The sequence below is a fragment of the Calonectris borealis genome, chromosome 15 (genome assembly GCF_964195595.1).
Source record: "Calonectris borealis chromosome 15, bCalBor7.hap1.2, whole genome shotgun sequence".
Lineage (NCBI taxonomy): Eukaryota > Metazoa > Chordata > Aves > Procellariiformes > Procellariidae > Calonectris > Calonectris borealis.
Genome location: NC_134326.1, coordinates 4,936,790 through 4,963,935, shown reverse-complemented (window position 1 = coordinate 4,963,935; position 27,146 = coordinate 4,936,790). Strand labels below are relative to the sequence as shown.

At 38.5% G+C, this 27,146-nt stretch overlaps 1 protein-coding gene across 1 annotated transcript in view; it reads left to right on the top strand.

Moving 5' to 3' along the window:
- Nucleotides 1-3,002: 3,002 nt before the first annotated feature.
- RANBP17 (RAN binding protein 17) overlaps nt 3,003-27,146 on the top strand; it is a 162,998-nt gene continuing 138,854 nt past the window's right edge. The window contains exons 1-12 of the mRNA XM_075164084.1: nt 3,003-3,049; nt 6,979-7,125; nt 8,100-8,190; nt 9,422-9,588; nt 13,000-13,065; nt 13,602-13,706; nt 16,486-16,651; nt 18,318-18,391; nt 18,847-18,966; nt 19,223-19,369; nt 21,020-21,192; nt 23,500-23,693. Of these exons, the coding sequence (XP_075020185.1) occupies nt 3,032-3,049; nt 6,979-7,125; nt 8,100-8,190; nt 9,422-9,588; nt 13,000-13,065; nt 13,602-13,706; nt 16,486-16,651; nt 18,318-18,391; nt 18,847-18,966; nt 19,223-19,369; nt 21,020-21,192; nt 23,500-23,693 (1,468 nt within the window). The 5' untranslated portion in view covers nt 3,003-3,031. The remainder of the gene's footprint in view (nt 3,050-6,978; nt 7,126-8,099; nt 8,191-9,421; nt 9,589-12,999; nt 13,066-13,601; nt 13,707-16,485; nt 16,652-18,317; nt 18,392-18,846; nt 18,967-19,222; nt 19,370-21,019; nt 21,193-23,499; nt 23,694-27,146) is intronic.

Sequence of the window (27,146 nt, the reverse complement as noted above, 5' to 3'; positions counted from 1 at the left end):
GAACTATTTAACTTATTAACCTCATTTCTGCATGTCTTTGCATAGCTTAGCCACACAGCATTGGCAATGGCCCGTCACTTGGAGCAGGATTCATAGCCATTGCTAGAGCTGACGCTCGGCTCACAGGGTCAAGGTCTTTGAAGGATATGCAAGAGCTTCCTCTTACCTTTTCAACCCGTATCAGCAAGCTGCTTCTGTCTCTTCCAACAGTTTGTAATTGTACTGGCATCAGAGAGTCTCCTAAATTTTCCGCATTATAATCTATGGCTGACTTTTCTCACTCCCTATTCCTCAGTCCTGGGAATTCCTCTGTTTTGATCTGTCCCTCTGCTCTCCTTTTAAATCCTTTCTGTTCCCTTTCTTCTGTGTGTATCGCCAGCCCTTTTATGCTGCTCCTGGTATATTTTGTAACTTTTCCTTTCTTTTAGACTATGGCTATAGATAAATGATTCTATTTCTTCACAGGGTAAAGGATGAAAAATTGGGTTAAGGCATATGCCAGGACTGAGGCAGTCATCAGGGGACTGGGTAATCTGAGCCAGCTTTTCAAGAACGATCCAGTTGACTTTCGAAAGTGCCAGCCACCAGAGTCAGTTGTGAGGGCAAGAGAACAAGAAACTCCATTTAAAATCATTTTCCCTTTTGATTTTGCTTCATTCTCCAATAATTAATGAAGATATTTTGTAAAAAGCATATGGTTCAGTGATGGTATCATCATTCATCTGTGATAGGTCATGCACAAAGAAATTATTCTTCCTGCCCCAATTAGATTGTCATAACTGTTTCTCGACCCCACTGCTAGAAGGTGAATCCAGCTAGGAATATACCAAATTCATTTTTTCATTCCAGGTCTAAAGCAGCTTCCATTTCCAGAGGAATTCTGACAGTTTGGGCCTCTTCTTTGGGGCTACCAGGCTCCACATGGGAATTTTTGCAATGTGGGCGATGGAGCAGCAAGGGAAACATGAATAATTTTACACAAACTGCTCAGGCACTCTATCATCTGTTAACCACAATAAAAATGACACGGACTTTTGATCACCGTGGTGTTCAGAGCAGGGGAGGTCAAGGCAAAAATTCTTCCTGCTGTGTTAAAACATCAAACAGCAGTGTGCCCAACAAATATTTCAAGCTTTTTTTCATGCTGTCAGCTGGCTATAGCACCAGTCCTCGCTGCCTCCCCTCCATCACACTTCACTTATTTTTACTTAGTCCTCCTTCCTCCCCATGCCACTGCCTCCAGAAGTGTCTTGTGAAGCCTAAACTAATACATGTTGCTCAGTTTTACCCTGGGCTCTGTTTGGTTTTGTGCTGTACAGTACCACTGCTCACCTTTAGCAGGACAAGGAATACAGAGATGCTTCTCTTGCTTTGGCCTTTCTTAGGTTTCTTCATTAGTGACAAAAGCTTGTTGCTCTCCAATTGCATACGATGCAAGGTTGTACACACACGCAGTCTGTGACAGGCTCTGTAACCCACGCCATACAACCTCACCGACTTCTGCCCAAGACAGCAGCTCACGTACCTACAGCGTCACCTTTTAGGAAAATGACCGCTCTCCATCTAGTGACAGGGAATGCACCATCCTTTGGTGCGAGTTATTCCAGCGGACGACTGTCAGTAATGCTTATTTCTGTTCCGAATTTGTTCAGCTTCAGTTTATAGTGGTTAGAATCAATTACACCTTTTCCTCTGAAGTTAAGCTGGCTGCATTAAAACAGGTTTTTCCCATGCAGATATTTGTAGACATTGTTCAAGTCGCTTTATGTCCTTAACTTCGATAATCCTCATATTGACCTTCTTCTGTCTCTGATTTACACGGCGTGTTTTCCTCACTAACCCTCCATTATTCCTTTAACTCTAGAAAGAGAATGTCTTGGATCAGACTCTGTCTTTGCAGTACTTGAACTTAAGAAGCAAAATATGTTTATGTTAATTTAACAGTGTTTGCTGTCACAGACTCCACCTGTTATCTGTACCAGTGGTTAGCAAAAATGGGGTTCATCTCACTCAACTGGAAACTGAGACAACTCTATTCTCTAAATTTAATTTCTTCGATCCCTCATAGGCACCTGTAAAGGGGGATTCTCCCCTTTCTGGGATAACTGAGCAATCTGTCCCTTCAGACGCAGCTGTAACCACCTAAGCACCATCTCTTTGGCCTTCTGGACTGAAGCAGTGTTCTTGGGTTTCTCCACTCTCAGCAACCTTCCAGCACTTTCCAAAGCAGAATGAAACTCCCGGCTGCTGCCCTGGTCCAAAAACCACCTCAGCACCACAGACTTTGGTTTGGATCTTTTAAGAAGCACAAATAGAGCAGTCTCATGACAGCTTGGCCCATGTTTACTGAATATTGATTTATAAATGTAGGAAATCAATGCTACATTGAATTACAGCCATGCAACTTGTGAATTGCTGGCTGTAAAATGGGAATATTCTCATAATCTCTCATGCACTGTGCAACCTGAAGCTCCTACGTTCCCTGAGGAAAGCTTTCCTTTCACGGGTGCTGTCACAATCTTAAAATTCTTTGGAAACTGCATTGTGCAAAGCCAAATATAGATTTACAGCAGCACTTAAATGCGGTAATGACTGAAAATCATGGCCTTTTCAGTCAGGGAAGATTCCTCTGCTTGGCCGCTGGCACCAGGAGAGGAAGGAAAGCCCACCACCACTCCCCACAGGGCCACAGGGTCTGCGGGGGCTGCACCGACAAAATGGCGCCTCCCGCGCGAAGCAGCCGTTGGCCCTGGTCCAAACGGGGCTGCTGCCGCGCGCCGCCCGCGCGAGGCGCCCCCCTCCCGAGCACGGTCCGCCCTGCTCCGCCCCGCCCCTCCCGCCACCGCCCTCTCTGCGGCCCCGCCCCGCCCCACCGGCCGCCCCGCCCCGCCCCACCGGCCGCCCACGGCGCCGTCCCGGCCCGCCCCTCGCACCCGGCCGGCCCCGGCGCGGCGTGGCTCGGCACTGCCCCCTAGCCCCGGCCGGGCCCGCGGCCCCTCCCCGCGGCCCGCTCCCGGCGCCACTCGGGAAGATGGCGCTGCGCGTTCAGGTCAGTGCACCCGGGGCGGCATGGCAGGCGGAGCGGCGGGGGCCGTTGGGACCTGGCTTGGCTTTCGGGGCGCGAGGGGCCGTGCGGGGCCGGGTCCGCGATGGGGCTGTCGTGGGGGGCGGCGGGCCGGGAGCTCGGGAGAGCAGAGGGAGGGAGAGAGGGAGAGAGGGAGGTCCTGAGGTGCGCGGGTGAGGGGCGGCGGGCGCGGGGAGCCCTCGGGGTGGTGTGGGGCGAGCGGGGCGGCTGCGGCCGCGGGGCAGGGGACCGTGGGGTGCGGAGGTTCGCCCTGGCAGAGGGGCGAAGGGTGCCCGGGAGCTGCCCGGGGAGCTGCGGGCGGCATTGAGGCGAGCGGGAGCTGGCAGGCTCCGTCGGAGTGCTGAACCAAGATCGCGGTCTCGGGTGGGCTGTTGTCAGGCGGGAGCGGCGGGCTGGGCTGGCGGGGCGTGCGCGGGAGAGGCGTGAGGTTGGGGTCGGACCGCAGGGCCGGTACACGGGTGACGCTGGCCTCGCTGTGGAAGTTGGAGCCGTAGTGTCAGAGTGCCCGTGGCGTGCGGTGCCGGTGCGGGGCTGGGTGGTGGTGCCGGGCGGCTGGCCTGCCGCGGGTGGTTTCTCATGCTTCCCATCGCGACAGCCTGTGTTCGCTTGGGACACCCAGTTTACGGCTACTCCACGCCTGAGTGAGCTAGCCGCACCTGCTCTCCGGGTGCCGCCTCTTCCTGAAGGCTTTGGTGGGCTCCCTACTCCACTGTTTCCCTGAAAACCAGAGGCAGCCCCTCTCCTGTGTGAGATGAACATCAGCCACTGAAAGTGTGTCTCGAACAACGGGGGAGAGGGCGCGGGAAGAGGGGCCCTCCCCAGAAGACACTTGCTGAGGCGTTCATCCGGAGTCTCTTGCGGTTTCACTGGATTGGTGGCAGCAGGCTTGGGCAGTGTTAGAGAGGCCATTTTAGGCTTTATTTAAATACTTGGGCACCTGGCATGCTACGTAAAAGGACCACTAAAATATCTTTTGTTATCACCTCGTACCCAAATGACTTTTTTTTTTTTTCTTTTTTTAAACTGTGGCATTTCAGCAGTTATGCCCACCCTGTTGCTCTTGCATAGAGCTGGTGGAACTTTCTTAATAGAATGTTTTCAGTCAGAAAATGCTGATTAAAATCAAAATGTCTGTGGGAATTTGTCAGTGTCAGCAAAACTTTAATCAGGAACCTACCTGGTTTCCTGCCAGTTTGCTTGGCTCCTTGGCTGCCTGCCTGGTGGGTTGCTGCGGAGCCGGGCCCCCAGCATTTCTGGCCCTTGGCTCTTTCACAGACTAGGAGGAGAGCTGCCAGGGACATCTGAGAGCTGGAGAGGTGGGACCAGAAGTATCTGGAGAACTTTATTTAGCTTATTCTTGAATATTATGAAAGTGCGACAAGCAGAAAAAAAAAAAATCACAGTATCTAGCCTTTTTCATTAGGATGTGAATCTGTTTCTTGGAAAAAGTTACACTTCTTTGTGATCGAAAATGCCACTTCTTACACAGGTCTGTTTCTACTCCTGACTCACTTAAAGCAGCCAGCATCTAACTGCTAGATCCTCTTCAATGACACTATTGTTGTTTTCTTAGGAATCACCTTTCAGCTATTGATAAGAATTTGAGTAAAGGAGGTATCTGAAGGCATCAGTTTCACATCTTTTGTCTCACAATAAAAAAGGGATTGCAACAGTCTTCTGTTTGCTTGAAGAAAATAAATATCTGACATAGAGAGCTAGTTTTTGATTTCTCATTGGTTTCTCCAAGTGTTTTTTTTCATAATAAAGTTGAATAATATCTCTGTTGCTCAGCTGAGTTGCCATCATACACAAGATGGTTGTATTTGCTGATTTCAGGTTGTATTTTTTGGTTTCACTATCTGAATCAAGGAAAATCAGCATGTTTCCTCAGTACAACACAAAAAGTACAACCCAGAGAACATCTAACAAGTTCTTCGGCAGTCTGAGAATTCTGAGCAATTTCTGGCCATACCTCAAGCCTACCAATAAGAAACTTTGTCATAACGTTCTGCTGAGACCGAACATGTCCAGATAAATCATTTCAAAGTGCTGAAGGTCATCAATTTCAATATCCGATAAACCAACTTTTCGTTGAAGATAATTATCTAGTTTTTGTTCAGGCTTGCTTTAAAAATTAATGGTGCGTTTCCCTCATTGTCCTTCAGAGGTTTGCTGTTTTAATGCCAGTTAGTATACAGATGATTTGGACCTTGGTGATTGAGCTGATACCCTAGTTTTAGCTGGACCTTCTCAAACTTGTTGCCAAGTTTGTCCAGACTTGAAAGTCAAATTTCAGATCAGATCAAATAAAGGAGGGTCTTTAATTTTTGCTGGTTATGACGTGATAATTTGGTTCATGCTTCTCAGATTGTATTGGAATTGTTCCATTATGGAAAGATGCATTGTAACTTATGTCTGAAGACTATCTTTGCTAGATGTCCTTATTCCCATATACCCCAATTTGGTGTTTTTTTGTGTTGTATTATATTTTCCCTAATGTGTATGCTTGCATTTTATGAGTCTTTAATTGGCATGGCTCTTACTTCATGTAAAATTGCATTACTGGGATCGTTACCTGTTCCTTATTTTTCCTCCGCTCTCTCTGAACGTGGAGGGGAGGGGAAACAAAAAGAAAGGATATCTCTGTTGAGCTCAGTCTTTGAGGTATTTTCCAGAAGCAAATGTGGTAGTTCTTAAAATTTCTCCAAAGGAACAAGTACATGGCTACTTTTTGACTGAAAATCAGGGACTCTTAAAATGTCATTATTACTGAAATTCAGAAAAAGCTGATCAAAGCCAGGGACACCATATGCACAACAACAAAAACAACAAAAACAGGAAAAAGACCGTGATTTTTTTTTTTTTTTAATGATAGGAAGCGTGTCTCTATGAAATTACATGCTTTGACAAAACCAAATGTACTTGGGTTGCCAAAGGCACTATTACTGTCTTGGATTTTTAAAAGGCATTTGAGCTACGATGTAAGTGATGCTAGATTGTGCTGAACCAAAACTTTTATTTCAAGTACAAAACATCTTTTTGGAGGGGCTGGTGAACAGGATTTTGACTCAAACTTTTAAATGAGACCGGTCAAATACTGCCTGTTTTCTTTTACTCTTCTTTCTAGGCCACTCTCAAGTCATGAAATATTTACTGGTTACCTTCTAATGATGTGGCTCGTTCTTGGTGAGAGTTCCACAGGCTTTGGGAACCTGATGGATGCTAAAACATCTGTTTGTGTAATGATTCCGAAACATGCTCAAAGGGTTCATCTCTCCTGTGGACAGGGTCTAGTAGATGTAAATCATATCCCTCACATAGGAGAGAGAGATTCGCCACGGCCACCTTCTTTACCAAAGAGAACTTCTTCAGCTTCTAAGTGGAGAGGAATTTTAGCTCTTCTGTTGCTACTATACCTTCTGAATTGTCCCATCTTTCATTGATACTTGCATCAACAGATATAGACAAATGCTAATTTTTTCCAGGTGTAGTAATTTGTTGAGTAATTACAGCTTTGAAAATGAAATTTGCCAGAAGTTTTCCAAGTAGCATAGCTCAAACTGTTCACTGTTCTTCATCTTTTAATCTCTCTTTGGAAAGGCTATGGAATTCCCATCTGAAGACTCAGAAGAACAGATGGATTGAACCATATTAAAAAATACTTTGGTAGCTGAGAGAATAAGAAATGGCAACCTAATTTTCAGAGTTATTTTTGGCTTCTTGTCACAGAAAGTCTCTTATTTTTTGGTAATTTAAATGTGAATCAACTGGAAAGCTTAGCATAGGTAACAATTCATGTTACTGGTATAGTATCTAGGTTTATAAACACTTAAAGAAATCTTATGTGGTTGAAAAGTCTTCATGGAAGTTTCAATTGTGTTCTTTACTAACAGAGTCTGGCAGAACTAGAAGTACTATGTAACCACCTATATGAAGGAACTGATCTAGCACAGCGAATGCAAGCTGAGAAGGTACTCTTGGAGCTTATTGATAGCCCAGAATGTCTTAGCCAATGCCAACTTCTGTTAGAACAAGGAACGGTAAGTATCTGAAAGATGTGTTATCCATAAATGTAATCATGCATGTGGAAGCTCACATAAGTTTCTCAGTCATGGGCCATTACCGTGTCAGTACAATAAAGGCAAAATGCTTTTTTCCCTTTTTTGTACATATTCTGTTTCATAAATGTTTCTAGAATTTTTTTCATTTGGAGGTGGTCTTTGCAGAAGTGCGATGGCTTGCATTAGAGATGTCAGGGACAAAAAGGGAAAGCATCTTAGCTTTCAGTACTTTCAGAAGTGTTGTAATCAGGGGTTGTGTCATCTGTAGAGCAGTGTCGGGACACAGTGTGGTATAACCTGGTGGTTGAACATCACCTTGTTCTTGTTTCTAGCTATTAGCTACAATGAAAAAAAATTGTATTAAAAAACCCCTTAAACTGCTTATCTGTTGTCTGTTAGTTTAAACCATTTTCTTACCATTACTCAGTTTCATTTTTGGTGTTTAATTTCATGGTTAACTCTAGATAAAGTGATAGGGGAGTTGATTCTGATTTGGTAGTCCAAGCTAAGTCCAGTTTAATTCTTGCTGTGTTTTTCAAATTATTCAAAAAGAGAGAGAAAGAAAAAGAAGAAACACATTTGAAAATATCTTTAATCCAGGGCTGGACCCATGGTAATCGTCTCATGGTTCTAAATTATCAAGTGATTTAAAAACAGGTTTCAAAACTAAAGAACTCCACTGAATCGTGAAATTACTTTTAGATGAACGGTTTCCACCAAAAGGGATGATATTTTTAGGTCTCCACTATTTTATTTGTGTTTTGTAATTTATGTTTATAATGAAACAAAGATATTACTAAAATACCTCTTTTATAAATTTCTGGTGCACTTAACAAACATAACCAAAACCTGATAACCAATCTGGTTTATTGATTATTTCTCAGGTTTTGAATTATTGTCCCTGCCTTTAATTAGCCTATTTTTGAATAATATGTTTTGATGTGTTTTTGTAGACGTCCTATGCTCAGCTTCTAGCAGCAACGTGCCTGTCTAAGCTTGTAAGCAGAGCATCTCCATTACCTATTGAACAAAGGATTGATATTCGTAAGTAACGTTTGTGGTTAAAATTTCATTATATTAGTTGGATCTAAAAGTTCATGTTAGCGCCGTAACCATTCAGTGGATAGTCTGTTTTTTCTCTAGTTCTCTCCATTTACCAAGCCTGTTATTTGTAAGGTAGTCATTGTGAGAGAGTGAACATAAAGGTGATTGTGAGCTCTTTTGTCATTTCTCTGCAATTAGCTCACAAATAACATGTCCTAGTTTCAAAATTAAATAAATATGTTAGCTCAGATTACTTCATATTTAAAAAAAACCCTCATTTTTCAAGATAGACTTTGTATTTATCCCACAAGACGCTAAAGAGATTTAGTTCATGTTTGTAAAGGATGAAAGTTGCAGATATTGTAGTACACCTGCCAGTCACTTACGTGTAACATTGCTGATGATCAGCTCTTAACATTTGTAAAAGTCATGTCAGGGCAGGTTCTTACTTGCAGGATTAAGATTCAAAAAAATTTTCCTTACTTTTTAGGATCTATGTTAAAATCATTGCTATATCCTAAAAAAGTAAGCAAATATGTGTTAGGTCTTTAATAGTGAAAGGCTTAGCACGAGGAGCATATGATTTGATTTGGATTTTTAGAAAATCTGCACTGTTGTATCAGTTCTGTGGATAGTAGTACTCTGTGGATAGTAGTAGTAGTGTGGATAGTAGTGGATGGCTGAGAATCCGCTGCTTCTCATAAAAGATTTCAATGTTCTTTAAAAATTAACTTTAATCAACTTTCATTTTATACATTTCAACAGCTTTTGGAACAGGTTAACTTCTAGTTAGAGAGGAATTTCTGCAGCTGCAATGTGCATTACCCAAAGGAATGTTCTAGATTGAATTGGGAACATCCAGTAGGGATTCTTGTCTGAAAAAACTTCTGTGTATCTTGAGTTGGCTGTGAGAGCTGCTGTTACATAGTGAAATAATCAGTGCCCAGTATATGGGACTGTAATGAAAAATTACTCTGTTTTACCTGCTAGTGTTCTCTGAATTCACAAACTGTTGTCATATGTGTCCTAGAATAATGATCATGTATGTAATGTGCTTTGTGTTACTAAATGTTTAGCTGTATTTAATGATTTAACATAACTTACAGTTATTGTACTAACCATAAGAATATAGTTTTTAAAAAAATCCATGCCTTAAGTTTCTATTAGAACCATTTCATTCCTTTTGTTTACAGAAGACTTGTGTTGCTAATTTTAAAATGCTTCTTTACAGGAAATTACATTCTGAACTATGTAGCCTCTCAACCCAAACTGGCTCCTTTTGTCATCCAAGCTCTTGTTCAAGTCATTGCTAAAATTACAAAATTAGGGTGGTTTGAAGCCCTAAAAGATCAGCTCATCTTCAGAGATATTATTGCTGATGTAAAAAAATTTTTGCAGGTAGGAAACAATCGTTCACTTCTGCCATTTTTTTCTGTTTGGACCTCTTCATTTTTAGTGATTGGCATGTTATGTCACTTAGTTGTTATACACTTGGGTGGAAAAAGTGTGAAGAGCGTTGCATAAAGGAGAAGATCACCCTACAATGAAGAACCAGGGCGGGTTTGATACTTGTGCGAGTCTGTGGGTTTTGATGCCTCACCGTATTCATATGCTGTCATGTTTTTTTGCTGGTTTTCTTTTTCCAAAGCCCTGTTTCGTAGTGTTGTAAAACATCAGCTCCTGTTGTCAAGCCATACTATTTAATGCCTTAATTTTTTTTCAACTGATGTGGAGATACATTTCTGATAGCGTTAGCTCCAGTTACATGGTTAGAAACACTGGTACTGCACCATCTGAAGAGTAAGACTGTCAAATGTTTAAAGCATGAATCTGATTGTGATTCTTGTAATAATGACTGCTAAAATTGTGCCGAACTGTTCAGTTCTAGAACTAGTTCAAATCTATTTTTTTCAAGTGCCTGTTGTAGAGGGTTGATCAAAAAGATACCGTTATAAACTATTTGTTGGAGGGTTCACTGTTACGGTCTTATATTGTTGCTTTTCTGTATAAGCAGTGGGACTTCACCTGCACTTTTAATTTTTAGCAGAAATCACTAGATACTCCTGTTTCTGAAGTTACTGAGGAAAGCTTGTGTAAAGATAGAACTGTAGTACACAAAATTGCAACACACTGTATATATTTCTTATGTGGTTGTGGTCCTTGTTTGCCCAATTCCTTTTTCTTTTTATGAGAAACTGATGATTCATATTTGTGTGCATGGGTGCTTAGATACCTGCATATATGTATGTTCTTTCTCCATACATGTAAAGAGGTGTGAAAGGAAAAAAAGAAGACATTCTGTCTCTCCTAGGATTATAGTGTACAATATAGGGAGATAAATACTAAATTTAGAGTGGTTTTATAACTTTACCTATTGTAGCATATGTATTTAAATCTAACATATCACAAAAATTATGCATTCTAGGTAGGGAAATGGGGAAGTTTGGGAGGAAAGATCACTCATCTTCCCTCTCCAGTAACTGGATAAGGCAGGAATGTTCTTGTTTTACATTTCCTTCCACATTATTTCCTGTTCCCCCACTGCATTGGTCACTGTTACAAAGAAGATGCGTTACAGGATAGAGAGGTGATCTTGGTACATTGTATTTGAAGATTGGAAATAATTTCTCCTAATGTCAGCGTGCAGTCATTTGCTATGGACTGTTCACTATGCAAATTTACATGTCAAATCTAGAGTAAGTACTGTCAGACACAACAGCTAAAGGTATAGGATATACAGCATCTTCTGTGAAGTAAGTTTGGAGAAGGTGATTGGATGTCATGGGTTATTAGCCAGACTTGGTTATTTCATACATTTAACATGTATAAAAAAGGCTCTTTAAAAGTTTTCTGGGAGATGGCTAATCTGCTTAAAAAGTTAATACAGATTAATCTTTCTGAGTGTCTGTGTGAATGTAAAGCCTAGTACTTATTTTGAGAAAAAATAATCAGAAAATTTAAGCTATTTGGAGATTTACTTCCAAAATGATTCATTATGTGTGTATGTGTTGGTGATCCTGGCAACTCAACAAGAAAATATGAAGTTAACATTTTATGTTTCTTGCCAATAAGTTTCTCATTTGTTTTTCAGCCTTATTTTGTTTATAACTGTTCAAGTTAATGTACTTTTTGAGTTACATTGGGAATGTCTAATAAAAGATAAGTTGCAATATTCTGTTTCTTAAAAACAAACGCAAGTATACTTCTCCACCATTTTGCAGTTATTTTTATGAATGTACTGTAATTGGATTTTGCATTTATTATTAAAATGATTGCAGTGTGACTCTTCAGTGTGTAGCTCATTAAAAATAGAGATTTAAATACAAAATTTAGCTTCTTAAGAGATTTCTTTTAGTTAAATTAAGAATTCCTGTAGAAAAGAAAATTAAGCCATAGATCTACTAGTGAATTAAATTTTAGATAAAAATTGAAAAAATAATCCCTAAACAATACCAATATATGTTAATAATTAGCATGTGGTAGTTTCAAATACATATGCATTAGCATTCCAGATTGAAGTTCATCCAGTGTGAATTTGAGTGTGATTTAATATAGAAAAAGAGATTAGCAGCTAGGTCTGCAGTTCTGTTCCAAACTCCTTCGTAATTCACCACACAGCTTTTCACACCTGTGAAAAAGGGGAGGTTGCATTTTCCATTTCTTGCAGGTTTGCGTGATCTAAGGAACATTCATAGTGACTATTTTAAGAATTTGAAATGTGAAAGTAAGTTGTGTTCAAATTACAGTATAAGATGTTTAATCTTACTGAATGCAGATAGGGCAACAATATAAATTTTGCCTGAGAGTTCTCTGAAATTTTCACTTTTGATTTGCTTTGGTGCAAGTGATAATACAAACTACATGACAGTGAAAAGTTAGGCCCCTTTGTAAGTCGCCAAATTCTTCATTAGTTAAACTTTGGGTGATCTTCAGAGTTGTGAAAATGAGTGTGGTTGTGACAAATATCAGGAAAATTTTGACAAGGATGACATTGCTTTTTGGACACCAGGGGAGCTGAGGCTGCAAACTGCAGCTGTGAAAATAGACATAGAGATCTTCCCCTGACTCAATAGCAAGGCCTAATTGCAGTTGATTTTAATTGTTTTTAACAAAGCAGATTTAATTTTTCTAGAAATGCTTTGTAGTAGCTCAGTGAAGACAGCTAAATTTTATTAATTAAATGCAAAATTCTGCATTGTATTTGAATTTTGAAACATTCAAAAAGTTAAAGGAACTTAAATACTGATGGTCAGATCGCACCCTCAGATGCAAATATTTGACACCTACTGCCTCACTTTTTAGGCACAAGTTCTCAGAGATGGAATATATCATTCAATTCAAACCAGTGCATTGTATACTACTGTGAGGGAGAGAATTACATTTTTTTTGATAGGTAGCATTTCAAAACTATTTTTTTTTCTGAGAGTGCCCTGTGATCTTTTTCATCCATGCACGGCTTAATTTTTTTTAATGGTTTGAATTTCATGCAGCTTGCCTTACCAGTTCTAGAATACTGAACAGACCTTTGAGAAATGTGTAGTAGTGAATTTCTAGATTGTGCTTACGTAGAGTCTATTTTCAGATAGGTTTTTGTTATACAATTCTTAAAATTTATGATGAGGTTTTTTTTCAGAGCTATTTAGGGAGTTTGAAGGTCTAGTTCTATTAATGTTGATAGAATTTGGCATGAAAACCTTCTAAACAGCTTAGGATATCTCAGCCTAAAAATTCCTCTTGATTCTAGAAATGTTGGAAAATACTAAATACAAGCTGTAATGTTTGAGCAACCCTGTCTGTTTTTTTCTGTAGGGCACTGTGGACCATTATATAATAGGAGTAATGATTCTCTCAGAACTGACTCAGGAAATGAATCTAGTAAGCATATTGGTTTTTCTTTCCTTCTGCAAGGGATGTATGTATTGCTGATAAAGCAGTGTGTTGAATGTTTCTGCCTTTCATAAACGTGGTTGGAGAAACATTTCTTAGACTTGAAGGGATTAACACACCTTCCTCCCCCTGCCAAAATATATAGAGACACAAGGAGTTCTTAGTGCAGGGACTCTACCTGTACCAGATACATACGATACCTGATACGGGGTAAAGTTTCTCTCATCACAGTCACTAGAACTAGTAAAGCAAAGTGAGTGATCAATTTTTTCAGTTGTATTTCTGCTAATGATTTTCTTTTGCCTACATCTTAACCTGATGAAGTGCCTCAGACCTTCCCATCCAGAAAGAGAGACAGCCTTGAAGGGAAAAAAGGACATGCTTCAGGAAGCTGTCAAGATCTATATTTAGTGCTGGACCATAATTTTAATTTCTAGTGTCAAATAATTAATCTGCCAGATATAGCTGTCATCTAGTTTTAGCAAAGAAGGGAGCATTGTTTATTATGTCCTAACTTTTCTTAGGTTGATTATTCAAGACCTTCAGCAAAACATCGTAAAATAGCTACCTCATTCCGTGACACCTCACTAAAGGACATACTGATGCTTGCGTGCTCTCTTTTGAAGGAGGTGAGCCTCTTTATAATTGAACCTGAATTATTAACATCATAATTGTCCCAGTTTGAGTCCTTAATATTTTCTGAGTTGATGAATTCTGGGCTTAAATGGATTGCATGACACCCAGTTAAGCTCAAGTGACCAGAAGATGTTCAAAGACAAAAATTCCAATCTTCCTCCCTCCACGTCTCTCTTGCTCTCTCTCAGTCTTTCTGTGCCATCTCTCTTTCTTTATATCTTGCTGTAAAGGATGAACTATCTAAATTCTGAGCTTGTCTTCTTTTTTATGTTTTTCTTAATTTAATTCTGTCTCAGTTTTGCAGGGCCTACCATCTCAGTATTTGCTAAAAGAATTCTTTATTAAACTAGGAGTGACCAAGAAGAAAGACAAATTCTCTATCTTGTGGTATGGCAGCGCAGTCAAATTTGGCCAAGGTGTTTTTCTATTTTACTAGTTCCCTTATCCTCTCTGTAACATTTTGGGGTAATTCAGGCTGCAGACTCTTAAGAGCCTTGATAGGAGGTGGTGAAGAACAGCATTCTGTAACCTAGGTCTCTCAGGACCAGGAAATGGTCTCTGAGAGACCAGGTGTCTCAGTTTCTCAGGAAACTGAGATCAAAGCTGGAATTTGCACTTTCCATTTTGGTGCTGATCAAGGCCTCCACAGCAGTGAAAGTGGCACCATGAGGTACTATTCTACTTCTCTTAAGCTCAAGCAACTCCTTGCTTTTGAGAGCAGCTTATTTTTTAAATGTTGCCCGATTTCTATTCTTTGACTTATCTGGGAGTGCTGGTTTATTCAGGTTTTCTGAAAACCAAATGAATAAGGTGTTGAAATTTGGACACAGCGTTTTCTTAGCGTTTAAGCTAAGAATTTAAACACAGATGCCATCACAGTGGGTCAATAGATAACGGTAGCGATTACTTTTTGGCTAAAGGTATAATTCGCAAGGTTGAGGTATGTGATTGAGGTACTGCTGTAAAAAACGAGATAAACTGTGTTAGCTTAAATTTCTTTCAGGGTACGTTTTTAGTCTAACTAACATGTTTTACCTCACATTTGCAATAATTTTAAACGGCAGATGTGGTCAGCTACCAGTGCTCAAGTGACAGGCAGTATATTTTAATATATAGAGCACCTAAATAATGTGTAAGCCCTCACCTCTAAAGAGGGAGTGCTCTGCTAGTGTACACAGGACGTTTTAAATCAGTGTTGGAATTGCATATTAATGGAGAAATCATATATAATTTAAAAGAAGCATTGGATATTTTTGGAAGAATCTTCTTAGGTATAGTAAACACCATTACACATCAAACAATAAATGTATTTGTGAGAACCTGTATCCTGGAGCAGCCACTTCCTAGCTTTCTTCAAGTTCAGCTGGTCTACAGGTACTTCTTTAGTCTCTCATATGTTGAAAGGTTTGTCTGAGTGACATCCCACAGATTTCCAGACAGAAATATAAGAAAATTATAATTAGTATCTTTATAATGCCAACTTTAGTGTAGGAAGCTGGTTTTAGAAATATTTCAGTGTCTATAATACACTGAAAAATACACTCAACTAATAAATGTGGAATCAGTAAAATAATTCCAAGAGTTTAAAAGTTACAGAGAGGATTGGTGGCAGAACAGATTATGTTTATACAAGACATACAGAAATTCAATGTTAATTTCAAAGCCGAATTAATAATTTAGTGTCAATTCTAATGTGGTGCAACAGTTACTAGCAAGTTAATGAGGCACCTAATGACACACAGTTGATTTTTCCTATCATTTGAATTTAAAAACTTTTTGTTAATGGGAGGTATGACTTTGAATCTAAATAAGGAGCAGATGAACTAGATAAAGTTGTTGCATTTGCATTTATTTTATTGTTTTTCTAGACAAAATTATGTCCGTTTTCTTTTTAATGTTCATGAACTGCATCAATGACTAATGAACTTGAGGTTTGTTTTCAGTGCCTTTGTATTGTGTGTGTAATCTTGAGATAGTAATTTCTTTAAGATAAAATGTTGTTTAAATTACTATAATTACAGAAGGGGATCGATAAAAATGTGTTCTTACACACAGTATGATGAGTATAAACTTCCAAATCCCAACAGCTTATTTTGCTTACAAAGTACCTTTTTATTCTGACACTACAGGGGTTATAAAGCAGTAGACAGTGACAGCTGTATTTATACAGGTGTTGTAAATAGCTACATTCAGATTACAGACTGTTCATTTCTTTTTTTTTTTTTTTAATGCCAGGTTTTTCTAGACTTGCCAAAAGAAGTCTTTGAGTATGCATACTGTGAAACTCACTGTTTAGCAGTCCGGACATCAAACCGAAAAATAACCAATTGTTGAGATATTTTTTACCCATGTGATGCATATGACATATACTCCACACTGGTCTGGAGTAACTGAACAAGAAAAACATGAAACCTTACAGTTTAATTTTTTCAGTGAATGTTTGCACTGTTTTAATAGATAATATCAATGACATGCTGAGTTTTACCTGTAAGTATTTTATGCAAAAGGATTATTTCACCAGGCGTTCAGAAGTTATTTAAAAGTTTGAGATCTTTAGCTTGACATGGAGGATGTATCTGAGGTGGTAATCATGATTTTCCCCTTGCTTTTAAGGAAAGACTGTATCTTTTAGTCTTGAAGGATTATTTTTCTCTTAGTATGTGTTCTCTTGCTCTGAACTTTGCAGTTTTATATCCAAGCATTTTCCTTTCCAAAATTGTTCCTAAAGCATGTTCTGTGCAGGTGACCTAACAAGATTTCTTTTCTCCTTAGCTCTTGGCAAAACCTTTAACCCTTCAGGAACAACGGCAACAAAGTCTAGCAATGCAACTTTTGAAGCTTGTACTAAACTGTCTTAATTTTGATTTCATTGGAAATGCAGCTGATGAATCTGCAGATGACCTGTGCACTGTGCAGATTCCAACAAACTGGAGAACAAGTAAGAAAGGGTCATAACTGTTAGTAGTCTGAAGTCTATACCCAGTGGATTGTGTAACTTCTTTTGTCATAATACTTGCAAATATAAAATAATTTTTAATGGGGAGTAGAGTTTTTTGCTGGTGAGTTATTGGTAAATCTCTTCCGCTATTTCTCTCACACTTTCCCTATTGTTATTTTTACAAACAGAATGTAGTCTATAACATAGATATTCACAGTAAATCAAATTATTCTAATTAGACACTGAATGCTATTCTCATCCTGGCATATGAACACCTTGAAGAGGTACAGCATCTCTAGCATGTCTATTTTCTCTTGTCGTCTTCCTGATGAGAAAACTGTGTGAATTTTTTTTTTAGCATGCTTGTTTGCTCTAGTATGTGAGCTTGTTAATGAAGGCAGCAGAAGGGTTGCATCTTGGCTCTTAGACTCTAGAGGTTTGACTTCCTGGGCTTATACAGTGCAGATGGTGGTCTAGTATAAATATGTCCAAGCTAGCTTTAATGAAATTACCTTGGGTAATGGACGCAGTTTAGCACTAGCAGCATGGAGCTCCTTGTAGGGTAATTTATCCTGCTTCTTGGCAAAATAAATGAGCCTGATTGGAAGTCTGTTACGTCTAGCTAAAGCAGCTACACGGTTTCCCATACGCAAGATGGGACATTTAAATTTGGCTTACCTGTATAGCATGACACTCTGTAGTGTTTGATATTCCTCCTTATTTCAACAATACTATTCTTCATCATGCATAACTCCATTCCTTCTCCATTAATGTACAGTAGCCTCTAATTGCAGTGTGAGGGATGAGGAGCAATAATATAAGGCAAGCAGCGGAATACTGACAAAAAGCTGAATTTGGGCAAGTGACAGTAATTTCCCAAGCCCCCCTAAGAAGGAGAAGGGGATAGGTTTTCCCAAGATTTTAGTTTAGATACTTTAAATTGTCCATGGAGGGATCTCCCTTTAGTCATTAAACACAAAGAGTGCCTAAGGAAATTAACCTTCGTTATGTGATGCTTTATTTTACACAAGTCTTCCTATTAAATAACGCTTATAAATGCAACAACTTTGAAATGTTACTTAATTTGTGGGATTACTTAATTATGAATTATTGGTGAACTTTTTCTACCTTGTTGTTACCTCTTCATAAAATAGGGTAATGTTATAGTTCATTTGATGTGATTCCACAGTGAATTGGTAACTCGGTGTTTAAACTTTTTTTTTCTGTTTATCAGTCTGTAGACTTCAGGATAGCCTGTGGAACTTTTGTTAAAAACTTGCCTTTGTTTAAATACAGACTCAACGAATTCTTAGTATCTGGAACCTGTCTTGGCCTAGTGTACTACTGTAGTAACCTGAAGAAATAAGTTTACCTACATCCATTACACAACAGTGTTCTGTAAGCAACTGACAAAGTATTGCATCATCTGCAGTCTAAGGGTCGTATTCTTTATGAGCTATAGGATAGATTAAATGTGATAAAAAGAATAATGGTTTGTTTAATATTGTACAATGAACTAATTAATGCATCTATTCCTAGTTTATTCTCAACTACAGTGATATCTCACTCTTATTGTTTTTGTTAAAAAGAAGATGACTCTGTTAAAGTAAAGATACTTAATTATTGCTTGTAGAGAGTGATAAAACCAACTTATCTTTTTCCATAGTCTTCCTGGAGCCAGAGACCTTGGACCTGTTTTTTGATTTGTATCATTCCCTTCCACCAATGCTGTCTCAGTTAGTAAGTGACACGTAGTGATTTACACTCAAGTAATTATGGAAAATAGTCTTTTTACATCTATACTTTGTCCAAAAGACCCTGTTTTATTCTGTGCATTAGCATGTTATGAGTCCCCTGGCTCAGTGCCCAGTCACGATGTCTTTTCTTTGAACTTCAGCCCCAGTTTTCATTGCTAAACCTGAAAGCATTCAAATCCTTCCTCCCCCAATTCAGCACTACTCAGCCACATAGAAAACATCCACCTAATTATTTTGATGAAATCAGAAGCTGTTGTAAAAGGGAATTTTAACACTGAGCCATATTTGTGTTTAATGATCATATACATTGCTGCAAAAATAATCTTCAGCCACAGAATGTACTACAGACAGCAGTAGGTTGGATTGCTCCAAACATTACGAGATTATTATTCTAAAAGCTTGAATTTTTTTAATCTTTTAATCTTTTTTATTCTTCAGGCACTTTCTTGTTTAGTTCAGTTTGCTTCTACAAGGAGATCTTTATTCAGCAATCCAGAACGTGCCAAATATCTTGGTAATCTAATCAAAGGAGTGAAACAAATACTTGAAAATCCACAGGTATCTTTTTATTTTTTATTTTATTATTTGAAATGCTAAAACAGCTGTGGATTTGTTTTTCCAGTTACAGTCTTCATTAATTTACTGAATCTATCAAAACCACTTTTAGCCAGACATGTTTGCTTTGATTTTCTGTTCACAACAAAGCAAAACCCCTATGCAAATAAAATTGTCACCCAATTAGCAATAGTGTTCATAAAATTTCTATTAGATTAACCTGTTAACTTTTAAAAATTTGCTTCTTCCTCAAATTTAGGGTTTATCTGATCCGGGTAATTACCATGAATTCTGTCGGTTTTTGGCTCGGCTAAAGACAAACTATCAACTAGGAGAGCTAGTAATGGTGAAGGATTACCCAGAAGTCATCCAACTTATAGCAAATTTTACTATTACTAGCCTACAGGTAAGAATATATACAGAATATATTTGTATTTCTTCAACTTTGAATGACAAAGAGGACTGATCCTGGTTCTCTGTGTTGGTGTTTTCTGAGGAGGTGGTGAGGCTTGTCTTTACGTAAAAATGTATTTTGTCAGTGTGTAACTCAGATTTCTAAATTATCTAGAACTGGTTCCCACTCTTCCTATGAAGTTTTGTAATGGGAGCAGACTTAGAGGAAAATGACAACTGAAGTAGTGGATAGATGGGTGTTAATCCTCCAAAAAAGATCCAACAAACTAAACCCTTTATCCAGCCCTAAAATACTTACACCTATGCTCCCATGTAAACTTTGAAGTGCCTACACTGACTAGATTCTTGAGTTCTGCTTTTGTGCATATATATCTGTACACACATACACACACACGCACAGTTGCCTGTATGCTGAGCTGCGGAGAGCAAAGCTCCCATCTGAGCTGGATTCAGAAGCTACGTGGAATGTCTAAATTTTTGAGGGACCCACATCTGTATGAGAAGGACACGTATCACAGGATCAAGATTCTCACAGCGTTAAAAACTTTACAAATTTGTTTTTGAAACACACCAAGATGTGCACACTGTTTGCGTAATACTACAAATGTTATTTTAGCATTTCCTCCAGAGACTTTCTCTGGTCTTCAGAATAACAGCTGAAGATAGTGACCTTTAGGAGAAGATTGTGACCTTTAAATTCCTGAGTTGCCAATGGCAGCTTCATAAGCTTGGAAGGAAAAAGAAAGTTGAGATGCATTTCTCTTCTTTACGTTTCCTGTTAGGTGGCTCTAGACTGTTTCCCACTCAACACTGAGAATTTTTGAACGGCCCTTTTATAGCACTTAAATCTCACCGTGCACTGTTGTTGTGGTTTAACCTCAGCCGGCGACTGAGCGCCACACAGCCCCTCGCTCGGAAGAGAATCGGAAGGGTAAAAGTGAGAAAACTTGTGGGTTGAGATAAGAACAGTTTAATAATTGAAATAAAATAAAATAGTAGTAGTAATAATAAAAAAAGAATATACAAAAGCAAGTGATGCACAATGCAATTGCTCACCACCCGCCAACCGATGCCCAGCCAGTCCCTGAGCAGCAGCCCCCCAGCCAGCTTTCCCCTAGTTTATATACTGATGTTGTGGTTTAATGACCTCATATGGTATGGAATATCCCTTTGGTCAGTTGGGGGTCAGCTGTCCTGGCTATGTTTCTTCCCAGCTTCTTGTACATCTTGAGTCTTCTCAGTCAGTAGAGCATGAGAAGCTGAAAAGTCCTTGATGTAGTGTAAGCACTACTTAACATACTGATGTTTTAGTTGTTGCTATCAATGTTATTCTCATACTAAGTCCAAAACACAGCTTCTAGGAAGAAAATTAACCCTATCCCAGCTGAAACCAGGACACCTGTGTAAGAATCATGGCCTAGCTCTGAGTTTCAAATAATGGATTTCATTTGAAGGAGGCGAGAGGGCCTACAAGTAGTTCTGGGTCTACTCTATAATGTGTGCCATTGTATGTGTCAGTTCTGACTGGGTCCTTCAGTAGTTACGTGGATGAATAAGACTACTTAAGATAAAAGCATCATGTTTCGCAACTAAAATTTCACACTGGGATGCTTTAACAGAAGTATGTTTTGTTTTCTTATAGCACTGGGAGTTTGCTCCAAATAGTGTTCATTATTTGCTAACTCTGTGGCAAAGAATGGTAGCATCTGTACCTTTTGTGAAAACGGCAGAACCCCACCTCTTAGATACATATGCACCTGAGATAACAAAAGCTTATATTACTTCTAGACTGGAATGTGTTCCTGTAGTTATAAGGTAAACTTGTAATTCCAACTTTAAAACTGTAATATGGAATGTTTAATTTTCTGATTTGTCGGCATATTATATTTTGGTTATGTTTAAAATCTAAGTATACTGGTTCTGATTACCATGGCGATTTCTTTAGATTATTTTAATTGGCTGATATCATTTTACTCCTTTTGCTTATTAAATCCAGGCCAAAATCAAATGTACATTCTAATTGTTTTTCCTCTCACGGGCCTTTGTGTTTTGAAAAAGCCTATTCTTCCCCCTCCCTTTTTTTTTTAAGACTATCTAAATTAACTTAATTATATTGTCCAGCTGTGACGTGTTTTCTTGATGAGTCACTTTCTGGGGCTATGGAGGGTAGAGTAATGGAGGGAAGCAGAATGAACCCCATGCACAAGGAAGGGTGAGACCAAATAGAACAAGCTAGAGAGTGGCAAGATTGAAATTGGCCAATTTAAAATTTCTTAGTTCAAATCTTCGTTTTAATAGTTTAAGTAAACGACCTTGTAGTCCACACTATAATATAGCAAATCATAGAATCATTAAGAAAAAAGTGTTTAGATTGCTGAAAGGATTTAATTTTCTCCAAGGGCTTTTATGAATTCCTGCTGGTAGGTTCTCCTGTCAGGCTACGGGACTGCAGAATAAGCCACATCTGCTTTTCCTTTTCAATTTTACATTACTGAAATGATGTCATTTGTTCAGTTTCTGTAAGGAAGTGCATTCAACTTCAGCTTTGTTGTCCTTTTGTCTCAGCTTAGCCAAAATCTCATATCTGCAAATTATGTAATCTGTCATCTTACTATTTAGTGACTAAGCTATAGTTGGTGTTCTTTGCCTTATGTTATCACCATAAGTATGTTAAAGGCTGGCTTCCTAATGGTTCAAAGTCGTGAGCTTCTCTATCATTGTCTCAAGAACAAGAATTAATAGTACCTAGGGGAGCTTCCAGTGTTCCAGTGCTAGGACAGGGAAGGACAAGCAGCTGATTGCCAGTGCAGTCAGTTTTCCTGGGCCTTCTCTCAACCAGCCTACACTGCTTTTGGCATTTTTAAGTTGTCTTCTTTGTTCAGCTTTTCTGTAATGGAATCTCAGGATTGAACCTTCATGTCTCAGCTTTCTTCTCTACTGAGTGGTACATTCCATATCAGCTTCCAGACTTGAAGTGCTCAGAAGGGCTGAGCTTCTGGGTCAAACCATCTGCCATGACCAGCTCCGTTGAAATGTGCTGCTGTCTTCATGAGCATCACCATCAGCACTGAAAATTCAGTTTCTTTGGCACTGATGAGAGATTCTTCTGGATGTCCTTGTTACATAGTGGAGGAGTAAGCTTTCCAATCTGTGAAAAAAGCCAACAGGGAGAAGATGAGGAAAGTACTGATCTTCTCTTCTACCAGTGTGTATCATTCTTAAGACAGTCTTGGTAACGCTGTTGGCCTCTATCCATTCTAGCCCTAAGTGATTTGTATACCACTGTGGTATTGTCTTATTCTCTTATGTGGTGAAGATCCTCAGTTGTGGCATTTTTGTAGACAGCAATATCCAATGTAGACTTCAATATCAAACGTCCAGACCATTCTTGAGAAACATGGGATGTCTGGGAGCTGATTTCTTAAGACTTCTTCTGTTTCCTCCAAGGACATTAACTGATATCTTTGCAAACTAATCCTCTTTTCTGGAATGACCATTTTTCTTACAAACCAGTATAGTCGGTAACATCACCTTCCATTCAGGAGCCATCCAGCTGGTCCTTCAGTCAGAGAAATAAGTAGCTTGGAACAATGGAAGGAAAGTAGCTTTTGCCCTTTTTGGGGGCTTGTTTACAGCAGAATAAAATGAAGATTTATGAAGCAGTTGCATGGAATTTTACTGAAGCTTGCTTGTTGGCTTTGGTATCACGGTATTGTGCTTAATTTGATGAATATGCAAAATCCATTTCTACTAAGTATTCCATTCTTTCCTCCCATCATCCTCTGAGAAAGATGCTGCTTGGTAATATTCTATTCAGGCACAGTGGACCTTCGGTCTTCAGGATTTACCTTTCTGTGTTCATACTGCCAACCTCATCTCTCTTCTTTGCTTTTTAAAATATATGTTAATAGGAAGGCACAAATAGAATACTGTTCTGTGTTTGTGTGGATGTGTATGGGTATGTATGTAAACAAAATGAGATCTTCTGTCTGTTGTATTCACCAGCTGCTAAGGCTTTTATAGTTCAGCAGTTCAGTGACAGTGGTTCAAGATCTGGATGGGAAAACAGCATCAGCTTTTAAGCAATAGTGGCTAAGTGGTTACTTTTTATCTCTATTCCAGAGATGGCTTAGACGATCCACTGGATGATGCAGCTACTGTTTTCCAACAGCTGGAGCAACTGTGCACAGTTAGCAGGTGTGAATACGAAAAGACCTGTACGCTTCTTGTACAGTTGTTTGACCAAAATGCACAAAACTACCAAAAGCTATTGCACTCTTCTAGTAGGAATCCATTAGAAATCACAGTTCAGGAAGGTTAGTAATTAATTTAATTTTTAGACTGCGTTTTATGTGCCAATAACCATATACTTGCATATGAAAAAGAGTGATGATCTTATGGCAAATATACCTAGACCTTTTCTCAAACTAGGAATTAATGATCCAAGTCACCTTGCACCGCATTTTCACTAGTTGTCTTTGTATTAAATAGGATACATTGGCAGCTGATGTGTTTGTTTTAACATCTTGTTACGTCTTTAGAATATAGGCATGAGAGCTGTAAAAACTTTTAATTTCCGAAAATCAACATTTAAGTGCCTCAGGTGCCCTCATGGGAACCAGCTGCAACTTGATGAACATTTTTTGAAAATGAAGATGTTAACTTTTGTTCTTTTTGCATTTATCTGTCTGTAAAAATTAATGTAACGTTAAAAACCTTAATTTATTTTGTACAGCTCTGTTAAGATGAACTACCTAATTTTCAAGAAACTCAAGTTATTTATTGTAGTGTAAGTTGTAAAAATAGTATGTGCTCCCCCCCCTTCCCCCCCCCACCTATTTCGGTCCTCTCTGTGTCTCACTGAAATTGTCTTTATAACTACTGGCTCTTTCCTAATATAGTTATCTTATGGCTGTTGCATCTTTACATGGATAAATGGTGTTGTTTTGAAAAGGTGAGACAGGTTACTGCATAATACAGCTCTTTCTTTGCATGCTATTAAATGTTTGTGATTTATTTTGCCGTTCTTTTGTTCACAGTTTGAATATGCTGATTTTCTTCTATGTAGGAGCCATTTTTTCACTAATGTATCTAAGACCTCCTACTTATTTTTTTTATTAATTCCACTTTCTTCCATGCACCTATCAACTTTTATGTGGGAGAACTTTCATTAATGACCTGATTTCATTGACCAGCTGCAGTCTGAATTTATACTCCATTCCCCAGTCATGGGGGGCCGAAGGGAAACAATCAGCTGGAGTCTTTCAGTGTCAGTGCTCTGGGGATTGCTGTTATGCATTAGAAAACATTTGATGCAGTTTAAATATTGTGTTTCTTTTCTGCAAACTAAACATTTGTGCTCATATTGAACAATAACTGTTATATCCCCTAGATATACACAGTTAAATTTAGATGTTTAATGGCTTTTAATGTTACAAAATAAGTTAATGTAATATTAAGATCTCATTTTATTATACTGTCTTGCTCTCTGTATCAATAGTGATGCGGTCATGGTTTACTAAAACAATAATCCCCAAGAAATGGGTCATTAACAGTAGTTAATGATTACTTGTGATCTATGGTAATGACTGATTTCTTTGGGATTATTGCTATTATAAACCATAATTACAGATTATTACAGCAATAATTATTTTCTAAAAGAAAAGATGTTGTCTGCCTCAGTAATTGCAAAAGCAAATGCACTGAAATTTTTAAATAGTGAAGGTATAAAAGAGGGAAAGAAGTCATACCTATTAATTGGTATTGTGCTAAGAGAAGAGGGCTATCATCAGAAAAATAACTATGTACTTAAAAATGAGCTACTACAATTTGTAAAAAGGAAGACAGGTTTTTATTTTAAAAACGATTATTGGCCAAAGTGGTGACTCTGCTCTTTGCACCAGCTAGTACCACTTCACAGTTGCTTTTTCATACCATCTTCAAATGGCCATTCTTTAGTAGCTGTTAATGTAAATTCATTTGAGCAATGCCTGTTCTCCTAGACACTTCAGGTCCTTGGTATTTTGCTAATAATGGTACAATCTGTCCTAAATTAATAGCTCTTTGTATTGCAATGTGTAATGTGTCTGATGGGGTTTTCCTTGGAAGTGTCCTGTTTGTGAAGAAGCACAGGTCTTGAAACAGGGAAGTATGTTGATTGTGGGATAGCTGATACTGTCCTTCCAGATTATTAGGAGTGGAACAGGAACAATATGAGAAGATGTTTGGAAGTCTTTCTCATATATCTTGTCTTGTCTCAAAAGTCAACACTTGTTCCCTGTCACGAAGTGTTTTCTGTTACAGATCTATTACATATTCGTGTGGGTTTTTTTTTAAATAAGACTGAGATTTAAGATAAACCTGAATGCTTTCCTGTACTTGTGTTGGAATCATCTGCATGTTAGTCCATATTCTGCATTATCTTTTCATGTATATTTGATCTCAGCATCTTTTTTACGTATAGAACACACTGTACTATATACCTCTGACTGAAACAGAATTGCTTATGATGTATAGTCACCCGATTCAGGCCGTAAGGTACTGGAACACCTCAGAACTCTTAATCGTCCCTGGTTGAAGGAGCTTAGGAAGTAGAGCATTCAGTGCTATCTCAGTTCTGGGTTTTTCAAAATACAACAATGCAAAACATGAGGGAAATTAAGTGACGTTTAATGTTATGTAAATGAAGACTAGTTTATCAGAGATTTGAAACAAACATGAAATAAAACCTCAAGACTTTTGGTAGATACTGTGCATGTCCTGATATGTATGTAGAAATATCCAAAATAACAGTCATAATGTGACCTCATTTGTTTATCTGTAGTTTATCCTTTATGTTAAACTTCAAAATGTGTTCGGAAGACACTTTATTCACAAGGGTATTGTCCTCACTGTTGTAAGTTACACTGTTGTCACTTGGTAAAATCCTAGTAATGAGGGCAAGACATCTTCTAGTTTATGTAAATATCTCACTTATTGAGAAGCTTTGTTTGTAACTTGATTTAATTTACATGGAAACTCTTCCAAGTTGTCTTCGCTGTGATGTTATTTTCAAGCAATTGATTTTAATTTATTACAAAGTATATTTTGCCAAATTAAGATGGAGTCTAAAAATAGCTTTACTGTTCTATAGTCTCAGTGCATTTCAGTTGAGGAAGAAACCTTTAGTGGTATCCTGATGTTTTAACAGGTCTGTATGTTACTTTGCTATTCAGGTCTTAGTTTTGACCTTACTTTAGGGAAAAATGCTGCATCTTTCCTGGGAGAGGATACTATTAGTTACTGGATTCACAGCTTAAAAAGCTGAAGTAGGAATGTATGTGGCTTGAGTAGGTATTGGTAGGTCAAATTTAAAGATATTCCACTTTAACGTGCCAGAGAGATTAAAATAATCCAGGTTTTGCAACATGGCAATGATTTTCCAGCAGAAAGAGGCCAAAAGAATTCCCCTGAGTTCAGTGTTGTAAACTTAATATTTCCATATTTATAAAGCGGGATTTCAGTGTTTGAAAGTCTGTACAAAATACACTACATACACAAACTCAGGGAGTTATTTATGGAACCTTAGCTTTACAGAAATTATGATCCTTACATTGTACTTTACTTGATAAGGACTTTGCCAGTGGATCCTATAAGTGCTTTAGTGGAAACTGACAGCTAAATAATCTGGAAGATCGGAAGGCATGACAGCATGGCTTAAAATGGATGAGCTCTGTCTTTCAAACCCTTTTAGAAAACAGTCCACAGAGACTTTCAAAACTATGTGGTAG